Below are 24,441 nucleotides of genomic sequence, written 5' to 3' on the forward strand. Positions count from 1 at the left end.
CCTGGTTGCGACCCTCTCTACACCGCCTCCCTCCCGCTGCCGCGGGTTCCCCCGGGTCGGGCGCGCTCTGCGAGGCCGCAGCGGCCCCTCGGGCCCAGGCTCCTCAAGGAGGGAAGAAGGGGGGTCATGAGGACAAGGGGCGCCGCCACCTGGTGGCGGGGCGGGTAGCACCGGACGGGACGGCGCCTCGCTGCGGCGCCCTACGCGAACCCGGCTGGCCGCCCGGCACAGCATCACAGCGGGGAGGCACCGCGGGGAACCGTGACCGCTCCCCCGGCCCCGCCCGCTCCCCGGCCTCTCATAGACTGCGCGCGCGAGCGCCCCCTAGCTCCTTATATAGCACGGAGCCCCGCCCACCGGCCAATCCGCGGAGGGTGACGGCGCGCGCCGGGGCTCTCATTGGGCGGCGGGAGCATCGCCCCGCCCCGCCCGGCGCGTTACGCAGCGCGGCGGTTGGCGGCGGCGTTGCCCGTCGGCGGAGTCGCGACGCGCTCGGGACCGGGAGGCGCCGGGCGAGCCCGGTGAGTGCGCGGCTCCCTCCTCTCCCCCGCCCTCGCCCCCGCTGTCCTCGGCTCGCGCGGCCGCCGCCTGCAGGCCCGGGGCGCGGCCTGCGGCTGACAGGCCCGGCGGGCGCGGCTTGGCGCGGCCCGGCGCGGCCTCGCGGCCCGCCCCGCCTCGCCTCTCCTCGCCTCACGGCCCGGCGTCCGGCCCGCAGGGTGCGCGACCGCAGCATGTCGGAGGGCGAGCCCAAGCAGGTGCCGAGCGGCGGCTCCGACTCGAAGCCGGAGTCCGCGTCGTCCGGCCCGGGGATGACCTCGGTGTCTCCGCCGGTGACTTCCGCGGCGCCCCCGGAGGAGGAGGAGGAAGAGGAGAGCGAGGACGAGTCCGAGATCCTCGAGGAGTCTCCGTGCGGCCGCTGGCAGAAGCGGCGCGAGGAGGTGAGGGCCAGGGCCGGGCCCGGGCCGGGCCTCGGTGCGCGGGGAGCCGGGCCGGAGCCGCGGGGCCGGAGCCGCGGGGCCAGCGCGGCCCTGCGCCCGGCCCGGCCGCGGCCATGCTCTGTCGCGCTCCCGGGGCGGCGGGGGGAGTCCTTCACCCGCCGCCTGTGGCCTCTGGAGTGCGGCCCGCTTGTTTCCCTGCGCACGCATCGCACTGCGAGCTCTTCTGTGCAGGTGATGTCAGGGCCTGCTGCGGCTGCCGCCCTGGGAAGGGGGTACCTCGGTGCTCCTGTCTGCCCCTTCTCGGATCTCTTGCTCTGCGAATAACTTGGAGCGATGACTACGCAGTCCTTGGTGTTTGCTCGGGAGTGTGAAATGAGCAGTACCTGATGTGGAGGCTTCCAGTTGCCCAGTCTCATCTGATCTTGAATTATGCCTTGATGTTGCTTTGCCTTGAAGTCTTCAGTTAAGATGAAGCATGGCCAGTTCATGCAGACTTGGTTCATGTGTTGTCTGCCTCGCACCCATTTCTCAGTGCATGTATCAGAGTTCTCCTGTGTGAAGACACAAGTAGATTAGATCTTGTTGTTTTGGAACTCTTTCTTTTTCACAATTCATTGTGCACTTTATCTTATTGGAGGATGTCTCCATGGAGTGGTTTGTACTTCAGGTTGGCTCAGTGAAACCTGCTCTGGTTGGGCAAGCTGTATAGCTGTGATAGTTGCTGAAAGACAGAAAATGTTAACTCCAATGCTGCCACATAAATGCTAATGTATTTTTTTCTCAGTCAGGTCAGGCTTGAACATATAATTTCATGTCTGTTTTACCCATCCATATAGACATGTGGTAGTGCAAACTCTGTTGATGGTGAAAGAGTCATTTTCTCTGATGTAAGTTAGGAGGTCAAAATAAGGTCAACAGTTCCCCACAGTCCTTACCTTTACTTGCTTGAAACCTGTCTTTTGTTGGCATAAGCCAAAATTGTAGCAAGGTGTAGTAAGAAGGTACTTCTTCCGGTGAAGCTACAGTTTGGATTGTGGTGAGGAGGGTATCTGTATGAAGCTTTAATTCTGTCCTTCAGAATATATTCTCTATGATAATCTGAAACTATGAATAGAAGCTGATTTTTCCTATAATCTGTGCTGAATCAACACATAGGAGAGGCTCGGGGAATGAAGCAGAAGTTCAGTGTGTATTGTCTTTTCAGTATGTTTTATTTACTGCAGATCCCTTTGACACAGAAAGATTTATTTCCTTCCAGGCTTTTCTGTACTGTTCTAGATAAAATGTAAGATTTGAGAGGCTCCAGTATTTTCTTTGTATTTCAGTTCTCTCATATGCAAACACATTAAGGCCCAAACTCAAGAAGTTCCCTAAAATTTTGGCATGGCTAGATTACATTCTTTTAGCCTAGGAACTAGAGGGTCTAGTTGGTTTGAATGCACCTTTGTATGTTAGATGAATAAGCTTTGCTCCACCTTGCAGATAGACAAATGACAACAGAATAACTGTTGAAGGTTGCAAAACAAATTGTTGACTGACTTAGAATAAACTTGCGTCCTCTAATTCCCAATCCATTATCTGTCCAGATTGTACGGCCTTCCTGTAGGAAATGTTGAGCATTTACGCGTCTAATTGATATTGGCTACAGTTGCCTATATGTGGGCCTTATCTCTTATGTGCGCTTCCAGTGATCACACAGTTAAATTCTGTTTTGTTTCTTAATTTTGCACATAAACTTGTGATTTGGTTAGACCAAAGCTTGTGGAGTGGCATTCAGTTACCTTAACCATATGACCTACCTTATATGTTTTGCTGTCTTCAGCTTTTGGATTGGTCTGCACCCTGGGATAAAGTCTTCCACTTCAGCTGTTCCAGCATAAAGTTTATTCTGGAATAACAGCTTTAATTTTTTGAGTATCTTAATGCACCAGAGTAAAAGTATCTCTTGTACTAGAGCAGTGTCCTCATAAAGTGCTATTAATGTGATAGGCCAGTCAGCACCGGTTATTCCGGTCAGTGTATCCATATAGACAAGCTCTTATTCACTCGCTACCCCTTTGGCAGTGAGAAGGTGTTACTCTATGAAAAAGGAATGTTGCTTCCCTCCCATTACACAATCCTGATTCTTCCTCTTGGCAATATCTTCTTTGGATGCTTACTTATAATATCCTCTTGTAATATCTTCTTTGGATGCCTTTGAAGCAACATAATGAGATAAGCTGGGGAGAAGACAACACGTGCCCACGGAGACAGAGCTAAGGTTGTACGCACAACATGCAATCTGATGTTTACCAAACTTTGTTCTTTACTTCTCAGCTTGGGTAGCACACTTGGATTTACGTTTGTACATGTAATGCCTTAAGTGTTGGTGTGTGGTAGCACTTTTTTTCTTTTGTTTTTGTTTCTTTTTTGAAATGGACTCTTTGTAATAATCTTCTTAGAATACAGGTGACGCATTATGTAGTGACTGTATAGACAGGAGTCCTATAAATCTGAGGGAAAGGCTGTCACTGGGATCTGTATGTAGAACAGCGAGGGTGTAAGTGCTCAGGTTATTTAAACTTTAGTAGATTCCAGTAGAATAAACTGCAGTGTGATTCCTGAGTGCCTCTGCATCTTGTGAGGAAGCTTTCTTTGCATAATATCAAACATTTCAAAAAACAGTGAATGTATGGAATAAGTTTTTGTAATGATGATGTACCACCGTGGTTGTGTCTTACCTAAAGAGCTGGAGAAAAGCACATAATTCAGGCAATTCACACCGATTCAGGCAAACTGACAAGGCAAATGATTGTTGCTCTTAAGGACTTGTAAGTCTCTTCCCAGAGTGATACCTCCTCTAGCCAATGAAATGTGGGATAAAAGCATTACATCATTAGCACAAGCCCTCATAGGCTGCTCATGAGCCTAAACCACAACACTTGTTACCTAGCAACTTCTTGGAGGTTTTATTTCAGAGTTCTTCGGTTGAGAACTGCTTCAGTAGATTTTTAACTCTTAGTGGTGGCTGCTCCCTATATTGGATGTAGGGTTAGATGCGTGTGGTCCCAGTGGGAAGGATCTGTGTTAACAAAGTAGTCAAGCATAAGTTATTAGAATACTGCCTCTCCTATCCTGGACTCCTTCCCGGATCTCCCTTTATTCATTCTGTCTTTGTTTAGTTACAATGATCTAAATCACACGGGAATTCAGCAACCTTAACCGATGCCCAGGTTTTCTGGGACGCTTGGTTTTAGCTAGCACATCAAGCTTAATGTGCTTGATTTGTGTCCAGAAAAAGTTAGCAGTTCAGCAGAGGCTATCTTGGGAAAAAAAGAGAAGAAACTGTTTCAGTTACTAGTGCAATCAAGTTAGCAGGATTGCAAAGTCCAGTGAAAACGTAGCCAGATGTGGATTACTCAATCATATTTTAGCTATAGCAGCCCAATCTAAAATATATCAGCTAATATAACTTCAAGTCTGCTTGAAATTCAAATGCAGGCAAGGGTTGTATTGAGTTGATTGTAATTTTTTCCTAGAGACAGTGAACATCTGTAGCGTGAAGTGTATAATTGCCATGAAGGTTCAGAGTATTCTTTTAAAATTAAATGCTATTGTGAAGTTCTGTAACTAAGATGCTATTGTAACTAGATAAAGGATTAAGCATTCATACTGTCCCAAAAGTTCATCTCTTTATGGTACATTTCATGAATAGTGATGTGGTCATGCTTTGATTAAACCTTAAAGGTGAAGTTGCTGCCAAGGTGAGATGGGGGGAAGGGGAGGAAGGTGGCTTGTCCAATAGAGTACTTATTTTCTGTTGTTTGAAAAACTTTATACAAGAGAAGACTTTGGTATCACTCTGCTCTTTCTTGCAATGTATAGCCCATGTTGGCATTTTCAGGGAGCTCTCCCATCCTTAGGCATTGCAGGGACCAATGAAAATCTGTTGCTGCTGTGTATACGTCACAAGCATGGGTCTCCTGGTGTGTTGCAAATTGTATTGCTGCCATACCTGAGCCGAACCCTTCTCCACAACTCTAACACCATTCCCCTGATTGCTCCCCTGACGTATGCAAGGATGATGTGTACTGTTTAACCTCTGCAAGGGGCAGAAGATAAACTTGTAACAGAATCCTATCTCATGGTAGAAAGGCATAGAGAAAGTATTTACAGCTTGAGGTTAGTGGAATCACAGGAGGGAGAAACTGAGGCTAATAGGCCCTCCAGACCTTGGCTCTGCAAACTTGTCTGCCTTGGTCTTCCAGTCAGCATGCATACTTCCCCCCCCCCCCCCCCCCCAATTTGAAGATGCTTGGACAACCTGTCTGCTGTGTTTAGACTACACTTCCTGGGAATAGAAGCTTCTTAGTAGAGATAGGTTGTAACAACACACGTGCAACTTGTTTTTAGGCTATTGCTGTTGGCAGTATTAAACCTGAAGTGCCTGCTAGGCCTTGGACTTGATGCCAACTCTCCACGACAGCTACACAAATCCAAAAGGATAGTGCCCCAAATATAATTGTAGGAAAACTTATGTTCTGCTGTAGCAGAATCTTCTTTTTGTGAATTTTCAGCCCAATATTACTGTGTTGGGCTTGGTGAGCCCAGGTTAGTGGGAGGGACTCAACCATTCACAGACTTAGATGGCCCTGTAGTTTCTCATCTGCTTAATAGCTACCTATTGACCAGATTTCTTTGTATGCCTTTTGTGGGTAGGAAAACACTGTGATTGCCCAAGCCTAGACTTTATATTAAATACTTTGTTGACATCAAAGGTCAATTGTTTGTCTGAAAAGCTGCTGTTGTCAGTCTTGGCTGCTAATGTTAAGAATTTGTGGTTGGTTGTTGGGAAGCTCAGAGGGATTAATCGGGCTGTTTTAATTTCTCCTTCAGCATTTAAATGGTTGTGTTTAAAAGCTGTGTGGTGTTTCACAAGCATGCTTGATGCTGTGCAACTTTGAGATGACAAGAAATGAGTTTAATGAGGAGGTAATTTGTTCATAACTCACTTAGTAAATAGCCTGCTTAATGCTATTGAATGAACTTCTTAGCTGTAGCAGATTGTGGCTATATGACTGTGGGAGCAAGCTGTTTCATTTTCAGGTATGTATGTGAGCATGTCTGTGATAGTTAATAGAGAAAATGACTGTGCAGGCTTGGGTATGCTAGATTCCCCCTTCTGTAGCCTCCTTGTGAAGTATGTTTCATTGCAGTACAGCTTTCCCCAAATGCTGTTTCATTCCGTGACACAGAAAACTTTGCAGGGGTGAGTGAAGCCTAGCACTTAAAGGAGGAAAGAGAATGGGAGAAAGAGTACTGGTCTCTGCTGCAATACCTTTTCCCTTTCCCCAAGTATATGCTAAACTGCTCAAGACTAGCACGAAAGCCTTGTACCATTTGTGCAGTCCTGCTTGTATTCGGTCCTTTGACTGGAAACTTGCCCAGGTGCTGACTTGCTCCCTCCTGTGCAAATGGCAGATTTAGGGACTGTGCTTCTCTCCTGCAGATTCTAGAATGCTGTGGTGATTTCTGGGGTGGCTGAGAGGTAATGTTTGAGCTCTTGCTAGCCATCAGTGACCTCCACTGAGAAAGAATTGACCTCGTGCTTGTCTAGTTTTTGTTCTGTGCTTGATGTATTACCAGGTTTTTTTGCAAGCTCAGCAGCTGGAACACTTTTCATGTGATGCCCCACTTCAGTGAATGCTGAGATCCACAGGTTCTTTTTGTCTCATCCCTGGAGGCAAATTTCTTGTGTATAAGTGCATCTGTGCATACAGTGGTTGCCATGTTCATGTATTTTTTGATTTTTCTCTCTGTTATTTTCTACTGTCAGCTAAACTAGATGAAATGCGGTCATTCATAGTTCCATTTCCTGTCCACATAGTTGCCTTAGTGCAGGCTAAGGGTGATAAAGTTCCATGTTGACCTGGATATTGGCTCAGGTGCAGAACTTGCATTGGAGGCAGTATAGGTTGTGCCTGTGGGGTATATACATGTTCAGTATTTGAGTCTTACTGATTTTCATTGTATCCTATAACTTGGAAGTTCAGAAGGTTAATGTAGACAGCATCTCTGTCTTTACTACACTGCCCTTAGTTTGCCTCTTTCTTTTTAAGAGGATAAATATAGACCTTGCTGATATCTGGATAGCTGGTTCCCAGCCAGTCTGATGGCCCTTGATGGTGAGGTGGTTGAACATTACAGCTAAGGGGTAGTGATCAAGCCAATATATCCCTTGATCTATGCTGGCTCTGTGAAAGGTTACTGAAGAAGCTGTGGTTTATGAGGAGCTGAATCCAGCAAGACATGAAATGAAATGCTGGGTCTGCCTCATCTTTATTTTATATCTCTGTTGTCTTTTTGCTCCTAGTGGGAGTCTTAGTTTCTCAAATAGTTTCTCATCTGGAGCCACTCGATGCTTTTTCTGCCTCTGGATTTACATTTTTTCAAAGAGACAAGAATGCAGGATTCTTGGACAGAAAATACCAATGGACTGGGTGCTTGGATTCTTTGATGCTTGAGTCTGATTTCTTGGCAGCTGTTGTGACTGAAAAGAAACTTGCTGAGGCAGTAAAAGATAAGCACCAGACTTTCTCTTCCTATCACAAATCTGTGTTTCTGTATGTGGGAAAAATGAGATACTATTTGTTGGGAAGCTGGTACTTCAGAGCTTTGGATTCTGCTGCTAGAGAGTGGAAGGGTAGCAGAGCAAAAGCAAGCTAGTGCTAGAAGGGCTGCCAGCTTTTTGCCAGTCTTTGGCAATGGACCTGTGTTTCCAGCTAGTGTAGAAAGCTAATGCCATGCTGTAGTTCTTATGATTTTACTTGACCATTGGGAGCATTCCCAAAAGGGGGAATACATTGCAGCCTTTGTAACATCTTTATTAGCTCATTTGGGGGCTTCCTGGAAGGAGTAAACCCCTGAGACGGGCTTGAATAAGATGAGGGCACTGCAGGATGTAGTGGGAATTGAGCCTTTGTTCTGGGCCTGTTGTCTACAGACCCTTTATGTTCTTGCTTATTGACTGTAACAGACAGCTGGCAGCTTTCTTAGTGCCTCATCAGCCAGCATCGGTTCTCAGCCTTTATAGTGCCTCAGTGGGGGAGCAAGCACAGCCAGAGCAGCTGCCTACTTCTTTTCTAGCTTTCTTGGGTGGTTGCAAGTGCTAGCTATAATTCAGCTGTCTGTGGCTGAGGTATAGGGTTTGCTTTGCATTCTTTAGAGCTATTCTAAAAAAATGCATTCCACGTAGCTTACTACCAGCACCAAAGCCTTCCTGTTGTCAAACAGGTCTCTGAGGCCCCGGGAAACCACTGCAACATCTTGGTTGCTGCAGCCCCTGTTCCCTGGGAATCAGATCTTACAATCAGGTTTGCACATGGGAAGGAACTCAAACCTGATTTTTTTTTTTTTGAGGTTGGAATCTGTCCTGTTACTGTTGTTTACCTTCTGATTTGAGACATCTCTGCAGCTTCTTTGTTGTGGGGCAATTGTTGGAGTATGACATCAAGAGCTAACAGCAGATGCAGTGCTGGACCACAGTTATGCCAGTCTGAATTTAATGAAAGTCCTTCAAATACTGGAGAGTCATACTGACCTTATTATATGGCATCTCCTGTCTGTGAAGTCCATGATTTAGGTAACTAGCATTATGTATGGTAGAAGGCTGTACAGGTAACATTTGGTATGCATCAGGATATACTTATATATGTGCTCACTGTATCCTCCGTAAGTAAAGGGGTAGGTGAATCTAGTGGACTGGAAGACCTGGGGAATTCTTTCTCTGCTGGGCCATTAGAAGTGAGAAGCTGTTCCCTGTCTCTGATTCCAGGTCCTGCCTGTAGCGCAGCTGCACGGGAGTTCCCAGTACACATGGGCACTCTGTAAAGGCATGGCCAGCCACAAATAGATTAACGCAAACAGGAGCATAGAGCTTTTCCAAACATCTCACACAAACACGGACAGCATGAGTAGCCTGATCGTATTTTTGAGGATCAGTGCTCAGGGAAAATCACTTTTCACAGATGTCTCTGGTATCTGTCTCCCAGATCCTCTGGGTCTGCAAAATCCAGTTCCCAGACCTCTTGTCCTAACTGTCTGGCTAGTCTGGCTTGACTTTCACTATTGGATCTGTGTGCTTGTGCATATGTGCACACACATAGAGAATATGGCAAGGAAAAGAAATGTGTAGTTAAAATACTCTTTTTGAATAGAGGAAGAATATCTCATGAAGATGTGGAATATTGCTCTAGCTTTTTCTCTTCTGGGTTTAGATGGCCAAACCAGAGGTTCTGCCAGGAAGCCCCTAGTCTAGAAAGTGAACAGGAGATGAATGTGGGGGGGGGAAAAAAACTAGGATGGTTTGCTGTGACACATTCTTGCAATAAGCAGGAGTTTAGGAAATTTTGGAGCCAGATAATGTATTTGGGCTATTGTATATAGTAATTACAAGTGCACATACTTCAGTTAATTGGTTTAATCATGATTTGTGGCCATTTTTACTTCTGGCTTTGAAAATATTGCATGGTAGTCAGCTTTATGGTTTAATTATGTGTATGTCAGGATCAAATGCTTCCTCTTCTTTTTAAAACATGATGTTTGATCACTTCATTGGCTGCTTTTTAGCTCTTATATTATGAGAAACATTAAATAATTACTCTTGATCTGTTTTCTCTGTACCATGCATGATTTTTAAAAGCCTAGTCAAGATCTGTGCTCACAGCAGTATATCAGTTTTTTCATGACATTTTCTATTCCTTTCATGATAACTCCTAATAGTGATCTTTTTAACACCTGCTGAAACCAAGTGATGTTTTTCAAAGAGTTGTCTCCAGTGATTTGAAGATCTCTCTACCAAGTGAAAGTAGCCAACCTGGAGTCCATCATTGTTTATCCTAAGCCTGTTTTTTCCCCTATTCATGGTACTTTCTATTACTAGCACTCACCTGTGCTTATCACCCCTGGGTTCAGTATTGAGAATTTCCTGAATCTTGCAGTCATTTTTAATTCTGACTGTCCTCAGGGATATGAGCTATCTGTACTACATTTCTTGGTTTCACATGTTTGACAAGAGCTGTGATAATAGTACAGTAGGTGTTGAGGTACCGGTAAGTTAGCGTTACCTTCCTGATAGACTTCTACCTGAATGTTTTTTATTTGTGGGATCTTGTTTTTCTTCCCTCTCCTTTAATTTTTTTTTTTTTCTGTGTCTTTTTTTTTTTTTTCCTGTATCCCTTTGGGAGTTAGGGATGGGGAATTTATACACTCATAACAACTGAACTCCCTTTCACTTTGTTGGATTGCTCACATACTCTGTCACTTGCATGTGCTCTCATTATTATTATTTATTATTTTTTAGTTTTCCTCCCCTCCACTAAATGAATGTGTACGTTTGGCCCTTTATGCTCCTGATAAACAACTCATGTATCTACTTCTGTTGCCCATTATGTGGATGGGAATTATGCTTGTTTCCTTGTGGGATGTGAATAGCAATGCCTTTTCTGTTGAAAGCAACTTGACTTGTCATACTTTTATTTAAAAAAAGACATTGCTAACCCACTGACAGAAGAGTTATCTGATATGAACTTTAAATGAAGTCATGCCCTCAGTATGTTGTTTAACCAGAACTGTCAAAATGCTTTTGTATAGGCTGGATTGGATATTAGGCTGCAGTCTGCATAACTGTGGTATGGTTAAGAATTCCCAGTTCTGATAATCACTGACAGAATGAAATTGGGCTAGGTGAACTGCTTCCTGGCTATAGGCTATGCTCTGGTGCCTGTAGTTCAGCTGTATGGGGCAATGTGGGGCAGAAATCTCTGGAAGGTGGTAGGGAGCTTCCATTTAATATATCTGCCTAAAAAATATGTGTGTATTTGACTTGTCTGTCAAGACAGCATCTACTCTGAATTGTTGCATGTGAAATTAAAGTGAGGGGAAGCTCAGACTCAATGGAGGACTTTTAACTCTATTTAAATAGTCAAAATTTGTAAGGTTTGGTTGTGTACATAGCTTTAGCGCTTGTGCATTTTTCTTATTTGTCTCAGCGTGTTGTTGGCTGGAAGAACCAACTATTGTATTGATGATGGCCAGATTTTATTTTCCATATACTTGTTAATTGGTGTATGAATTCATTTGCATAGCCATGGTAATAGATTGATTTCTTCCTTTCCTTGAGATTGTTATATTATACTACTGATTTTGATTTCTTTTTGAATTAACATATTTTAAGTATTTTATTAGCATGAATATAATTGCAAAGGTTAGTGCTGCCAGTTTAAATGAAATATGAAGTAAGCTTGCTTCTTTGTTGATTCCCCCCCCCCCCCTTGCCTGCAATGGACTTTACATTCTTTAATTTTGTTCAGCTCTAGATTAGCTGCACCTCTCTGAGACAACTGCTTTTGTTTCCTGTTTTTATTGGTAAATATGTTACGTTGCTTTTCTCCTTGGTTCAATGAGAAGTAAATGATCCTGTTGAGGTACTGCTAGCATCTTTTATAGGCATATTATCCTCTGTTCTCGAGCTTATGCAAATTTGGTTGAGCAATGTTTTGTTCTTTTTCTCTGGCTTGAGCAAGTGACCATGGTAACTTTTAAACATTTGTTGTATTCTTACCCCGATGTACTGCTTTTTATAAGTTTTTGGCCTTGCATGCTGTCATTTTTAGCCTCTTTCCTCAATGCACGGTTTCATTCTGTATTGTTAATTTAATTATCCTATTTTTTGTTGTTATTTGATTTTTAAATCATCACTGTCACTTGTGGATTAGGCTGAATGTTTTATGAGTTGACAGATTTTGTGAACCAGAGAACGTCTCTCCAAAAGTCGTCTTTCGTTGATAGGTATCTAGATATTTGAGAGCTATGGAAAAATCTGTATTGGACAATTCTGGAATAACCTGGCTTAGGGAAATGCATCTTCCTAACTTTATTCCCTTATCACTAATTTATGCCTTGAAGTAGCAGCATTTGAATCTTGTTTTTTTTTCTTCTCCCCTCTTAACTATTTAAATTCACTTTAAATGTTTTTGAGTTTCTTTAGATCTTGTTTGTATAGATAAAGAGCTACATAAATATTTTGGTTGTAAATTTGTTGTAGTGGCAGAACGGCTTCCTCTGTCTTATATTAGAAACTCATGCTAAACAGAGTTTAGTTAAAAACTTTCTGTCATGGTTTAAGACCTGCCTAGTTTATGTGGATTTTCTGGGAAAGAAATTGGCACTTTAAAGGAGGGTAGTTTTAAACCACTTACTTCTGTTCAGAGTAATGCAGCATCTTTAAGAATACGGGGTATTTTATTTATGCCAGTCTTGATCTGATCTTGCTTCACTCCCTCTGTGTCCATGAGCATGAGATTCTCTTCATCTAAAGTTCTCTGTTTTGAATTTCTTTTGTCATTCCATCAGCACAGTTCATGGGTGCTTTGTTGTCTTTGATCTGGGTCATCAAAGCAAAAATTGAAGAAGTCTTAAAACTAAAATTAAAGAAGTCTTATTAAAATAGTCTTAAATTATTTAAAATGCTTGCAGGAAGTTAGGGTGAAGTAAGGAGTAAACCTGCATTGTGTTTGTCCTATACTTGTGCCCAGGTAGCGAGCAACTTGGCGTTCTTCAGATGAAGGCTGTATTTCTGCTACTGGGTGTCTTCTCCTCAGGGCGTGGGTGTACCAGGCTACATTCTTTGTTGGTTGCACCCCTTGCCCTTCAGGGCAAGGCATGGAAGGCAGTATTTTGAACACCCCTTTTTGATTTCCTCTTGCTCAGTCAGGTTTGTGGAGAATGATAATGTATACTGATCCAACTGCATCTGTTTATGATAGTATTAATTGCCATAGAACTTCTAAACTGTGACCTGTTAAGCTCGCAACCATCTATCAGTCAGTCACCAATAGCTACTTGGAGGCAATAGCTGGCTGTAACCCAAGGGAAGGTGCGGGACAAGTGCCAGAACCTGCTTTCACGAGGGCTTAGGATTTCATTTTGCTGAGCATGGAGAAGGGATGTGGAGCAGTGATTTAGCATCCTAGACAAAGAAGGAATTTGCTTTTGCCTTTTCAGTTGTCTGCCTGCATTTTTCCTTTCTTACTCTTCTGCCCAAACTGTTTATCACCTCTTGAATTGATTTTTACCCTCAGTGATGTCAAATGAGTTTGGTGTCTTGAGTCATACGTGATGCCTTAAAGTATTGTCTATGAGTCATGGAAATGACTTACATTTGGTAAGCTTGTCTAGAAATGGGAGAAGCTATGATGAATCCACTCCCACTGGCTGTGTCATCAGGGCAGATTTTGAGTAGCTGTCAATACTTGAGGACTTAAGTAATTAATCCAGCAAAGCTAGAAGCTCTCTGATTACGCAGAAAGTGTGATGAAGGAAGAGACTATAAGGGATGCATGGGCACAGAGCATGAGTAGTCATGACTATATCTTGTCCTGGCAGTACTAAAGCACATCTGCTTTCAGTTGGCTGGAAGTTTGTTTAAGCTTTTCTTAATAAAGCCTTTTGGCATCCCACTTTATTTATTAATTGTACTGAGGGATCTTGTACTGCTATCATTCCTTAGATGTTTTTCTTACTGAAATATGAAGGAATAAATTTTGTCTGACCTTTCTTGTCTTCAGTCTTTCATCTTTCTTTAACAATGAAACTTAACAGGCCTGACCTAGAATTGAGATGTCAGTATCAATACAGAGAGAGCAAATGACTGTCTTGTGATAAATATGATGAATGTCTCCTTGAATCAAGTGTCGGACCTTCCCCCTCCTCCCTGATGTTGTGCAGGAGACAGGGTTGGGGTAGGTGGGGAATGTTTCATGCTAAATTGCTCATCTGCTATGATTGTTTTCAATATTTGTTTTCTGCAGTTTAGTCTGCCTTTCTGTAATTATGGGGGATATTCCTTATTCCTGCCTGTGTCACCCCACTGCATCTGGCTTTGTTAGGATAATTTACCGCTCAGTTTACTGAGCGATCTGTATCACTTTATAGCTACTCTGTTCTTGTAGTCATTTATTGCTCTGGTATATCATGTGCAGTTTCAAAATACTGAATATCATTGGGCCTGTTGTGATTCCTTTGGAAGATCACCAAAAAATCCCACCTATAGTGATTGGCTGTCAGTTTAAGTTGTTAAGCTATTGATAAAATATCCAATGAATGGGTACTTCAGTGTTTAATCCAATAAAGTTTGTGGATGGCAGAATATTTCTATCAGTTCCCTATTAGCATATAAACACAGTAGCTGAAACTGAGTAAATCTTATTATGTAAAAGTGTCTGCCAAGGGGTAAGAAATTTTGGGAGATACCTTTGTATGGGGTGAGAAATTTCCAGCAAATGGGATGCTGAAGGGGGTCCTTAGTGAGGGAAGCGAATATGAGACAATATTAGTAGGAAAAGCAGTGAAATGGCCAGGACTTCAAGGAGCTAATATAAGTAGAAGGTGAGTCTGGAGTGCTAGCTGAATCTGTATATTGACTTTTATCTCAGGAAGACAGTTGGATCTGATGAAAGTGAAGTGATTCTGGGTATGTGGCCAAGTGATGGTGAATTGTTATGGTTGATGATTTATAATTAAACAAGTAAATTCTACCCTCTGTCTTCTCTGCTCTAAGTATGTACTTTGAGGTAGAAATCCACTCTTATCACTGCATATTGCCTGGTGCAGTAGGACTTTAACCATAGCTATAACTTCGGCCTGTGAAATAGCACAGGAAAGACATTACAGTACAAAAAGGTGCTCTAGATATTAGATGGAGGAACCACAAATGTCTTTGAATGCTGCTGTGTTTCTGAAGAAATAATATTATGGTAAATTTTGCTGTTAAAAGTGTTGCCCGTCTTATACCTGCACAGGTCTTCTAGTATTGAAGTTCTTGCACTGCCCTAGCCATCCTCATGTTAGACTTTATGCTTTAAACTCTTGTTTCAGCAGAGCTCGTCCCCTTACGTCTGTGTGGTGTGTGTGCTGTTGTGTTTTTTGTTGTTTTTCCAGGTGTGGATGTACTTGTGCTGGGTTAACTTTTGAATTTATTGACTTGAGAAGTTGTTATAGCAATTTAAATTGTGTAATCCGTTTCCAAGTCTCTTCCCAACTTGCAGCTTTGCCTTTATTTCTCTGTGCTTGGATTAGTTTCCTTTCTCCTGTATTTCATTTATCGGCATGTTTCAGCAAATTCCTCCAGAAAGTCATGTCTGAGTTTTTGAGCCTTTTTTGCATCCCTTTTGTATGGTTAGGAGTTCTTGTGGTAAAATAAACTACAGTTACAATAAAATGGAAAAATGGATCTACTGTATCAATGCCAAAAGGCAGCTTTTATTGCAAAACGGTGTTTGTGCAAAAAAAAAGTTTTCCCTCCGTAATGCCCAGCTCTGGCTTCTTGTTATGTGGCCTACAATGTATTCACCTTTGGTTATGTTCCATTCTTGAATTATGGACATGGAACATTTGGACAATCTAGTCCTGGAATGCTCATTTCTTTAAAAGTTAATGTTCAAGTTCATAATAGTCAAGTGAATGGCATAACAATGATTGTATCTTATTGACTTGGATCTTGCATCTGTTTCCATCCTTCCCATCCAGGTGAATCAGCGCAATGTCCCAGGGATTGATAGTGCCTATCTGGCCATGGATACAGAGGAAGGTGTGGAAGTTGTTTGGAATGAGGTTCAGTTTTCTGAGCGGAAGAACTTTAAGCTTCAAGAGGTAAGCTGAGGTGTCTCCCACATCTTGGGCCAGAGCAGGATTTATAGGTGTCAATGACCTTTCATGTGGGTTATTGTCTGGACTTACAACTCATCTGTGATAGGAATGCTGTGCTGCTTAGATGTAGCAAATTTAGCTTAAGCCTGACCTCTGCAGAAAATGTGACAGAGAACTATTGCTGTGCTATTTCTGTGAGCTCTTGTGTTGTTTTATCTTTGTGATTGAACAGGGCTCAGCTGAGGTGCAGAGTATGACAGAACCGGATGCTGTTTGTTCTTGGCATAGCAGCTTGACATGTATCGTTTTGTATATGGGCACCCAGACCCAAGAGAAAGTAAGATGTGGGCTGAGGTAGTCTCTGATGTAACATACCTTTGTCTTTCTGATGTTATAGGAGAAAGTTAAAGCAGTGTTTGACAACTTAATTCAGCTGGAACATCTGAACATTGTGAAATTTCACAAATACTGGGCTGATGTAAAGGAGAATAAGGCTAGGGTAAGTAAAGTGAGCAGTCCATTGGGTTTTCTCGCTCCCTCTATATCCTGCAGGTAACTAGTGAAGCAGAGGGTAATGTCTCATACTGCCCCTACAGGTGATCTTCATCACTGAATATATGTCCTCAGGGAGCTTGAAACAGTTCCTGAAGAAGACAAAGAAAAACCACAAGACCATGAATGAAAAGGTGACTCCCCCCCCCCTTTTTTTTTTTCATATACACCTGTTCTCATTCAGGCCCATCAGCCTCTGGAAAGTTCTTTCACCAGAGGATCCTAATGAGAAGGAAACTTGGTGCTTATGTGTGGCTGAAATTCCTTTTTGCTACTGTAAACTAGTTTAGTTGCAGGTTATCTGGGACAGCTATTCAATATTGCTTGCTTTGTTTCCTGCTGTTCTGCAGCTTCTGGTGTGTGGTGTGATAGGCATGTCCCATTCCATGTGTCCATACAGGAAAGATGGAAGGGGTCTGTGCATAAGAGGAGTTTGGAGGGGAGGCATGTTTCTTGACCCATACAAATGTGTGGAAACTGAATTGAGCATGGGAGTATTGATCCCATAAGTTTTTAGCTTCCTACACGCCTGTACTTGGTAAAAGAGACCAGGCAACAACTGGTGGAGGGTATGTTCCTTCATATGAATGGGCTGTGGATTAGTTCTTCTTCCATGACTCTCTTTTTCTAATCTTTTTTGCTCTTGTGTCTGTAGGCCTGGAAGCGCTGGTGCACCCAGATCCTCTCTGCTCTCAGGTATGTGAGGTATAGGTCTTGGGATCTAGCCATCCATTTAAATACAGCCTCCCTGGTGCCTGCTTGTATACAGAGTATTAAAAGCTGTAAACATATGCTGCCAATCGTTAGCAAGCTTCATGGAATGGAACCTGAAGAGGAGTTTCAGTCACGCAGCCTGATTCTTGTCCCATTGATAGTCTGCAGAGTATCAACTGTACTTCCTCTACCAATCCCAGACTCTTCAGTTAAACAACATTGAAGCCTCTAAAACGGTGTAACATAACTTTTGGATCCCAGTGGTAACTGATACCATAATGAGTATGTGAGTTGGGTATTGGGGAGCATTCTCTAGCACGTCAGAGTATCTGGCTTTATAACTTGGCTCTAACCATGGCTGAGAAGATTTTGCAAAGAAATTTCAAATCAAATTCTATGTGAGTGGAGCGAGGAAAGTTTTCTTGATCTTTACAGGCTGCAGCCTTGCAGTGTGTGCTGTACTCGTAATTGTTGTGGTGTGGTGGTGTTAGGAGTATATGTGGAGCTGAGAAAATACAAGTGTGTGCAGAGGCTGTGGATCAGTATATTTCTTGATGATGCAGATCTTCTGCGGCTGTCTTAGTGTGCCCAGCTTAATAGAATTTTTTTTTTGTTGTGTGTGGGTTTTTTTTGTTGTTGTTGTGTGTATTTTTTAAGACTCTTCTCAACCTGAGCCAGAGTTAATGTGTAGCTAATATCAGCCTTGGCAGTGTTTCTCCAGTACTGGGGCAGATGGAATCCTTTCTTTTCTTCTTGGTGCTCTGGGTTTCTTGAGACCTGATCAGAGAAGGCTTCTTATTTTCTCCCATGTTCTGGAGCCTCTTAGTAAGAAGCTAGTTGCTTAATTTTCATGATTCTGGCCTAGCCTAGAGGTTGGTGTACAGTCACTTTATCTCCCCACTATTGTAAATCCCTGGTGTGTAGCCTTTGCCCTGCTGTTTTCTTCTGATGTTACTTGTGACAGGGGAGGGATGAAGGGAGGGATTCCTGCCTTACCCTGGGCAGTGTCCTCACCAGTGGTCTGTTCTGAATCTCTAGCTACCTCCACTCCTGTGATCCTCCAATCATCCATGGCAACCTGACCTGTGACACCATCTTCATTCAGCACAACGGACTGATCAAAATTGGATCAGGTAAGGCTTGTTAGACATGACCCTTGCCTAGGAAAAAAATTGCTTAACCAGGATGGGGCATCTGATTCCTTTCAAGGCTATCTGGCATGATAGGCATGAATGCACACATGTTCCTCCACCACCATATCAGTTGAACCAGAGCTTGGCAGAAGAATTCACTGTTTGGACCACCTTCAGGCACAGAAGGGATTGATCCTGGGTACTGTTTCCCTTCACAGCCCCTTTCTCAGTTTTTGATCTCAAGAGACTGACCTGAGAAATGGTGCTGAAACTTTCCAGTTTTGTACACACACCGACCTTGGATTCTTCTGCTCTGCCCTTCCTTTGCAAGCAGTCTTTCTTGTTAATACACATGAAGTTATCCCCCCCAGTGCTGTGAAGCTTTGAGAGCTGTCTGGAGAGCTGGGTCCACTCAGGTTACGTGTGCTTCTTGTAACCTTGATTATGAATGTCAGTTGCTACAGACTCTGTGGCTGTCATCCATCATCACTCACTTTGGCTTGGACTTCAGCATGCTGCCCCATTCAGGCAGCCGCCTGTGCTGAAACATTTATTTCATAAGCAGGAGAGGATTTTCCTAGTGGTGCATCCTTGGATGCTCTCTGCTTTTGTTTCCTCTGTTGCTATTCTTGTGCCTCTAAAAATCTATATGCAGTCAGGATGTATTATCTGGCACCTTGACATCCCCTGCCACTGACAGTTTTGCTATCTGTTTTCTGGCTTCTGCAAGGATTCTCAAACCAGAGGACCATGCACTTGCTGACCTGTAGACTTTTCTCTGTGTGAGTTCTTGGCTTGATGCTGACAGTGTACAGGAAAGAATGCTCTGCTTTATCTGTCATCTAAAAATAGTCTCTCTTCATAAACCGCAGACCTCTGTGGCTTTCCTGTCCACCAAAGAGCTCTTGTATTGTCTCTTCATTCCAGAACTGGGGTCTCTGTTATCTATAAAATGCTCTGATTTATGCTTGTATGCAGGCAGGCTGGACCAGGGCAGAAGAAACACTGGGCTCTGTATCTGCCTGTGAACTTACTGACATCCTGCCCTTTGTACAGGCTGATGGCATCACAGGGTTCACTTTATCATCTTTCTCTGAATTTGTCCTGGTGAGAAAGATTTCTAAGAGCTGCATACATCTGATTGCGTGGTTGCCTACCCCCCCACTTCCATAGAGCTTTGCTTCTCTTGTTCATGCTGTAAGGAACAGAGGCAATTAGACTGATGTGCTCTTTTTAAGAGTAGCGAGTGTCTGTGTGCTTTAACAGCTGTATCCACAGCAAGACTATTTGGTAGTCCTGAAGAGGACACGCTCTGGAAGCATGAATATGCAGGAGCAGTGCTTAATTCCAGTTGCTCCTAAGCAAATTTTCTCCTACTCCAGTTTTAGACTGCCTTGTTCACCTTGTATTCAGAAATGAAATGATTTATTCTGGGAGATTCTGATCCTTTCTTAAATAAAAAGGAAGATAATGCAAGTGGAGTTATGATCAGAAGAGGAATTCTCCAAACTTAACAGCTATGGCTCCAGCACAGGCCAGGGTTAGAGCTGCCAGTCTAGAATACTGTATTCTTGTTCCTGTAGCGTCGACCCAGCTAGGAAAGACAAAGCTTTGTCATCGGAATTGCTGGCTGTATCCTAGCTTGAGATTCTCTAGTACTGCTGACTGCGCAAGAGGCAGACAGGTTATTTCATGTTCAGGTCCTAGAGAGAGTTACTCTGGGGTCACTGACAATGTTGGGTCCATGTTTATTGCTTCATGTAGTTACTTTTCAGAGGTGGCAGATATCTGAAAACTCTCCCATGTGTATTTAAAAGGAGTGGGGCAGTAATTCTGATGGATTTAAGGGGAGCAATGGTTGAGTGCACTGTGATCTGCTCTTGAATGATCTCTGTTCCCAGCACCATTCTGGATTATGCTCCTGAAAGCTGCTCTTCTCTCTGGTTTAAGCAAGGGGAAATACCCACTGTGGGCAGAAATATGGGGAAAGGAAACCTCTAGTATACTCCACAGAACATTCTTCTCCCTGCTAGGTGAGGAAGTAGTGGAAGAGCAGTGCTTCTGAAGTACCAATCACTTCTAATGCAACACAGTTATTTGCTCCTGTAGCACCTTGTTAGATGTGGGAGCAGCCTTTTTGTCTACCACTTTTTGCTGCTCCTTCAGATTGCAGAAGCATAAGCACTAGCAAGACTGGTCCCTTGTTTGTTGCTCTGCATACAGTTCTGGATTAGTCTTTTATCTTTTCCAGGGCCATTTGTGCATTGCAAAGTAAAAAGATTAATTTAGTAGTAGGGTATGGCTGTTACTGTTGCATTGAGTTTTGGGGAGAGGGTTGGAAGTGATACTCAGCTGAAACGTGGAAGAAACTGTTATGTGCGGTAGGCCATCTGGAAGAAAAAGGGAGTGGGAAAGAGGGAGGGTGTCTCATACTGCTCAACAATATGAAAGCCATTCTTAATCCATTCTTTTTCCTGACCTTTTTTTCTGGTTGCATACAGTAAAGGTTAATAGATTTAAAGAGGAAGAGAATCAAATGGGGGGAGAGCTTTGGGGAATTTGTGGTGAGAATAGGAAAGACACCTACAACTCCTAGACTTGCTTTTGGTAGCAACAGGTAGATAGGAATGTTCCAGTTGCTTTATAGAGTTGTGGTCAAATGAAAACACTCCTTGTGAGAGCTCTGTTCTTCTGTGCACTCCTCTGCAAGTTCTTAGCACCCATTTCTCTCTGTCATGAGGGCAAGTGAGTTCTCCATGCTGTGACTAGAATGCTAAAAACTAATTTCTCTGGAGTTGGTTCTGGGATCTGAAAGGGAGCTTTTTTCCAGAGTTAGATGGCTTTGCTGTCGGGGGGGGGGGGGGTGTTTGTCGTCTGTTGGGTCTGTGCAATCTGTACTGTCTAGCAAATGGGCTGTGAAGGGAGCAAGCTGCAAGATGATGTTTCACTGTAACAGGTGGCAGGTACTCTGAGTGCAAAGGAAGAACAGTGTTTGGATAAGATGTTTGATCTGCATAAAGTACAGCAGAGCTGCTGCTTGCTGGTGTTCAGCAGTGTTGTGAGATGTTTCTTGTAATTCACATTGGGAATGTGAGAACCAGTCACAGGTGGAAAGAGGTGATGGGTTAAAATAAAAAATAACAATAAAAAAACCCTTGAAGCAGCTCTTGGAGTGCCCCTACAGAACTGGGGACTCAAACTGGAAAGTCTTGTAATGGCTTCTGGTGCCCTGTGAGATCTGGCCAGGTATTACCACTTTTTATCACTTGCTCAGCTAGAGCTTTAGTAGCTGAGTGAGATGTCCCGCAGGGCATGGGTGGAAGCTTAGTGTTATGCTAGAATATTTCCAAATAGAGCCTCCAGGCACTTGACTGGAAATGCTTTCCTGTCTTCAGAATACATGTAACCTGTAGGGTTGGTTACATATTTATGCTGCAGTGTCCACAGCCTCTCTTCAGTTCAATCCTAGGTGCCAGCTGACCTGGTCTTTCTTGGTCTTAACTCAAATATTAAATCAGGTGGCCAGGTATATAAGTATGAGTGCTGCTGCAAAGATCCATGCCCAGGAGAAGCTGCTGGGATGTTAGAGAGGTCAGTGTCTGCTGAAGGGGGGTGGAAATGGACTGTAGAGCACTTGCAGAAATAACAGAATTTGCAGCTGCTTTGCCTCAGAGTTGACTATGGTCTTCTACTGGGTCAGAGGCCACTTCTCAATTAGAAGTGCTAATGTTCCTTAGTTAAGTTGATTTACAAAGATGGTTGGAGGCAGGGCCAAGCGCTCAGTCTTGTCCGTGTTTTGCTCTGATTCTGATCCAGCAGTCTGTATCAATATTAAGTGCTTGCTGTTTCATCAACTCATTGACTTCTGTCTTGTTTTACTTTCTGCTTACGGGCTGCTCTGTTACCAACAGTCTTTCATAGGATTTTTGCTAATGGTGAGCAAACTTCTCCACTCCTGTGGTGTGACTGTACTGCTATATGTGTGTATATATATATATTTTAAATGTATATATATAATGTGTATATATGTAATGTACATTTTTTATATATATACATACACACACGTGTGCCTTGCTACCTACCCACCCACACACATACACACTCTAACTATAATTTATACAGTGTTCCCTTGCTATAAGGCTGGCCTAAAACTGTTCAGCTTAGGCCCATTCTGCTTGTGAGACCTCTGTTCTGTGCTGGGATGCAAACTGTTCTTTTTGCGCTCAGCAAAAGCCTTACAGAGAGGGAGCACTACCCTTGAAGTCTCCTGAGTGTTAGTTCTTCCTCTCCTTGTTCTTAGTGTGCTACTCCATGGACCCTGGTGCATGCCAGCTTCTGCATGTCAAGCCATTGGATGCATTGTTCTGAGCTGTTCCAAATTGAACTTTCCATGTACATTTAGACTCTTTCCTGCTACTATTCTGCTAGACTTGGCTGAGCACCAGATCTGGAATAGTCTTTGCTTTGTGCTTAGATGTCCAATTGCTTGCTTGTAGTTTTAACTCCTTAGACATTTTGTTTTTAAGATGAATGTTTCAGTGAAATCTGTCCTGCTCCTGATGGCCAGAACGATCTCTTACCAAATGATTCCCTGGTTGTGAAGCGAGGCTTGCTATTTGTTTTTCTCCATCCAAAGCTCTGTTTTGGGGGAAACTTAGGCATTCATGTATTTATTTATTCTTCATCAAGGTTGTTCTCCATGGTCAGAACTTGTTTCAGCTGAGCAGTTTGGAACCTCCCAGCTGTCAGCTGGAAATGGTAGAGGGAGGAGGGCATATCAAAATGGCCTCTGTGTAGTCTTAGTGTTTGCAGAGGGAGGATATGATGTGCTGCTTTGCAGCATCAGGAGAGCAGAGGCTCTCTCACAAGGCTAAATCTGATAGCTTGTGTAGCTGAGGGGGAAGTTCCTGTAGTCAAGCTTTGTGCCTGTAGGAGGGCAGATTCCCTTATGGATGGCTTGCTTACCAGGATGCTGCAAGCTAGGCAAGTCAGGCCGTGCAGATAGCTGACTGGACAGTTGTATGCATCAGGCTGCTTGTGTGAGATGGAGGATGTGAGGCTGCACACCAGCAACAGCCTGATCCTGGAGCTTCAAGCTTCAGCACGTTGAACTAGGAGCAGTTTCAGCTAGCTAGTGGTAGCGAGGCTTAGGACTATCCAGCCGTTTCTCAGCAATCAAGCCACCACCCTTTTCTTGAACAGAACAAAAGGCTCTCCTTCTAATAAGGCAAGAAAAGGCCTTCAGCCAGTGGTCTCCAGGCTTAAGAAAATGGTGTGCTACCTCATCTGTGCTTAGACAGCATCAGATAACCTTGAAATTTTGAGCTCTCTTGGCTGGTTTCTTGAACTGGATTTAACTGTATTGTACTATTGCTGTGTACTGTTGACATGAGAGCTGGAAGGCTGTATAATCCTTAAATCTTCAAAACTGATTTGGGATTTGAAAACACTTATCAATATATGATATAAGACTCCCATGTCTTTTGAGCATTGAATTAATGAGGTTGTGAATGATTGGTTTTCATAACTAATCTTATTTTAGTCATTTCTTGACTTTGAATTTTGTCACCTGATGTTTAAGACTTATCATGCTGTTTTCAAACCCTTTAGAGATACCTGAGACACTTAATAGGTGATATAGAAATCACATGGGGATTACTAGGGTATCTTATATCTGACTTTTTTTTCTGGAACTGGGTCAAGTGTGTTTTAAAGAAAAATTATTGGATATTTGAAATTGGACATAGAAAAATCTACCACAAAAATAGGAAAGTGGGTTAAAAAGATTTAATTTGAATTTGTGTAGTTTTAGCTTCTAGCTATTGAGTTTTTAGCTTCTAGCTATTCAGTTTTATGTGTAGAGTCAAGCACATCCCCAACAGAGCCAAACATTCTTAAATGCTTAGAAACTTGGCCAAACTAAGGCAGACTCTTGCTAGCAGAGGAAAAGGTTTGTCTCTGACTCCAGGTACTTCTGGGAGTGAGATCTAACAGATGAATACTTTTGAGTGCAACTTCTTACCCAGAATGCTTCAGAAGGTCCAAAGTGATGTGCATACCCTATGCCGCTATTCAAATAGCTCATTCTTTTGAAAAGTGTGGGGGTTTTTTTGTTTGGTTTGGTTTGGTTTTGTCCTACCTTGTTTTGTGATGTCTTGGAGACTCCCTGATGTAAGAGCCTGCTGTGAAATGAAGATTCTTCACATTAGATCTATTCTTGAGGAACTCTTGAACAAACTGGGTGCAATAGCTTGGGGTTGATTGTCAGTTTATGACAATTAGAAGGCCTTTTAGGATGCAGCTGCTAGAAATAGTTAGCAGAGACCTGCCTTGACTTCATGTATAAGCACACAACTCGAGGCAGGAGGAACAGAGTCAGAGGTAAGCGACAACCAATTTCTTTTAGGAGGAGTGAAAAC

At 43.2% G+C, this 24,441-nt stretch overlaps 1 protein-coding gene across 3 annotated transcripts in view; it reads left to right on the forward strand.

Moving 5' to 3' along the window:
- Window positions 1-440: 440 nt before the first annotated feature.
- The window catches only part of NRBP1 (nuclear receptor binding protein 1), a 39,484-nt gene continuing 15,483 nt past the window's right edge, over window positions 441-24,441 (forward strand). For all 3 annotated transcript variants that reach the window (XM_067294541.1, XM_067294542.1, XM_067294543.1), the window contains exons 1-7: window positions 441-521; window positions 716-938; window positions 15,504-15,626; window positions 16,021-16,122; window positions 16,220-16,309; window positions 16,831-16,871; window positions 17,928-18,022. In XM_067294541.1, the coding sequence (XP_067150642.1) occupies window positions 732-938; window positions 15,504-15,626; window positions 16,021-16,122; window positions 16,220-16,309; window positions 16,831-16,871; window positions 17,928-18,022 (658 nt within the window). In that variant the 5' untranslated portion in view covers window positions 441-521; window positions 716-731. The remainder of the gene's footprint in view (window positions 522-715; window positions 939-15,503; window positions 15,627-16,020; window positions 16,123-16,219; window positions 16,310-16,830; window positions 16,872-17,927; window positions 18,023-24,441) is intronic.

The sequence above is a fragment of the Apteryx mantelli genome, chromosome 3 (assembly GCF_036417845.1).
Source record: "Apteryx mantelli isolate bAptMan1 chromosome 3, bAptMan1.hap1, whole genome shotgun sequence".
Classification (NCBI taxonomy): domain Eukaryota; kingdom Metazoa; phylum Chordata; class Aves; order Apterygiformes; family Apterygidae; genus Apteryx; species Apteryx mantelli.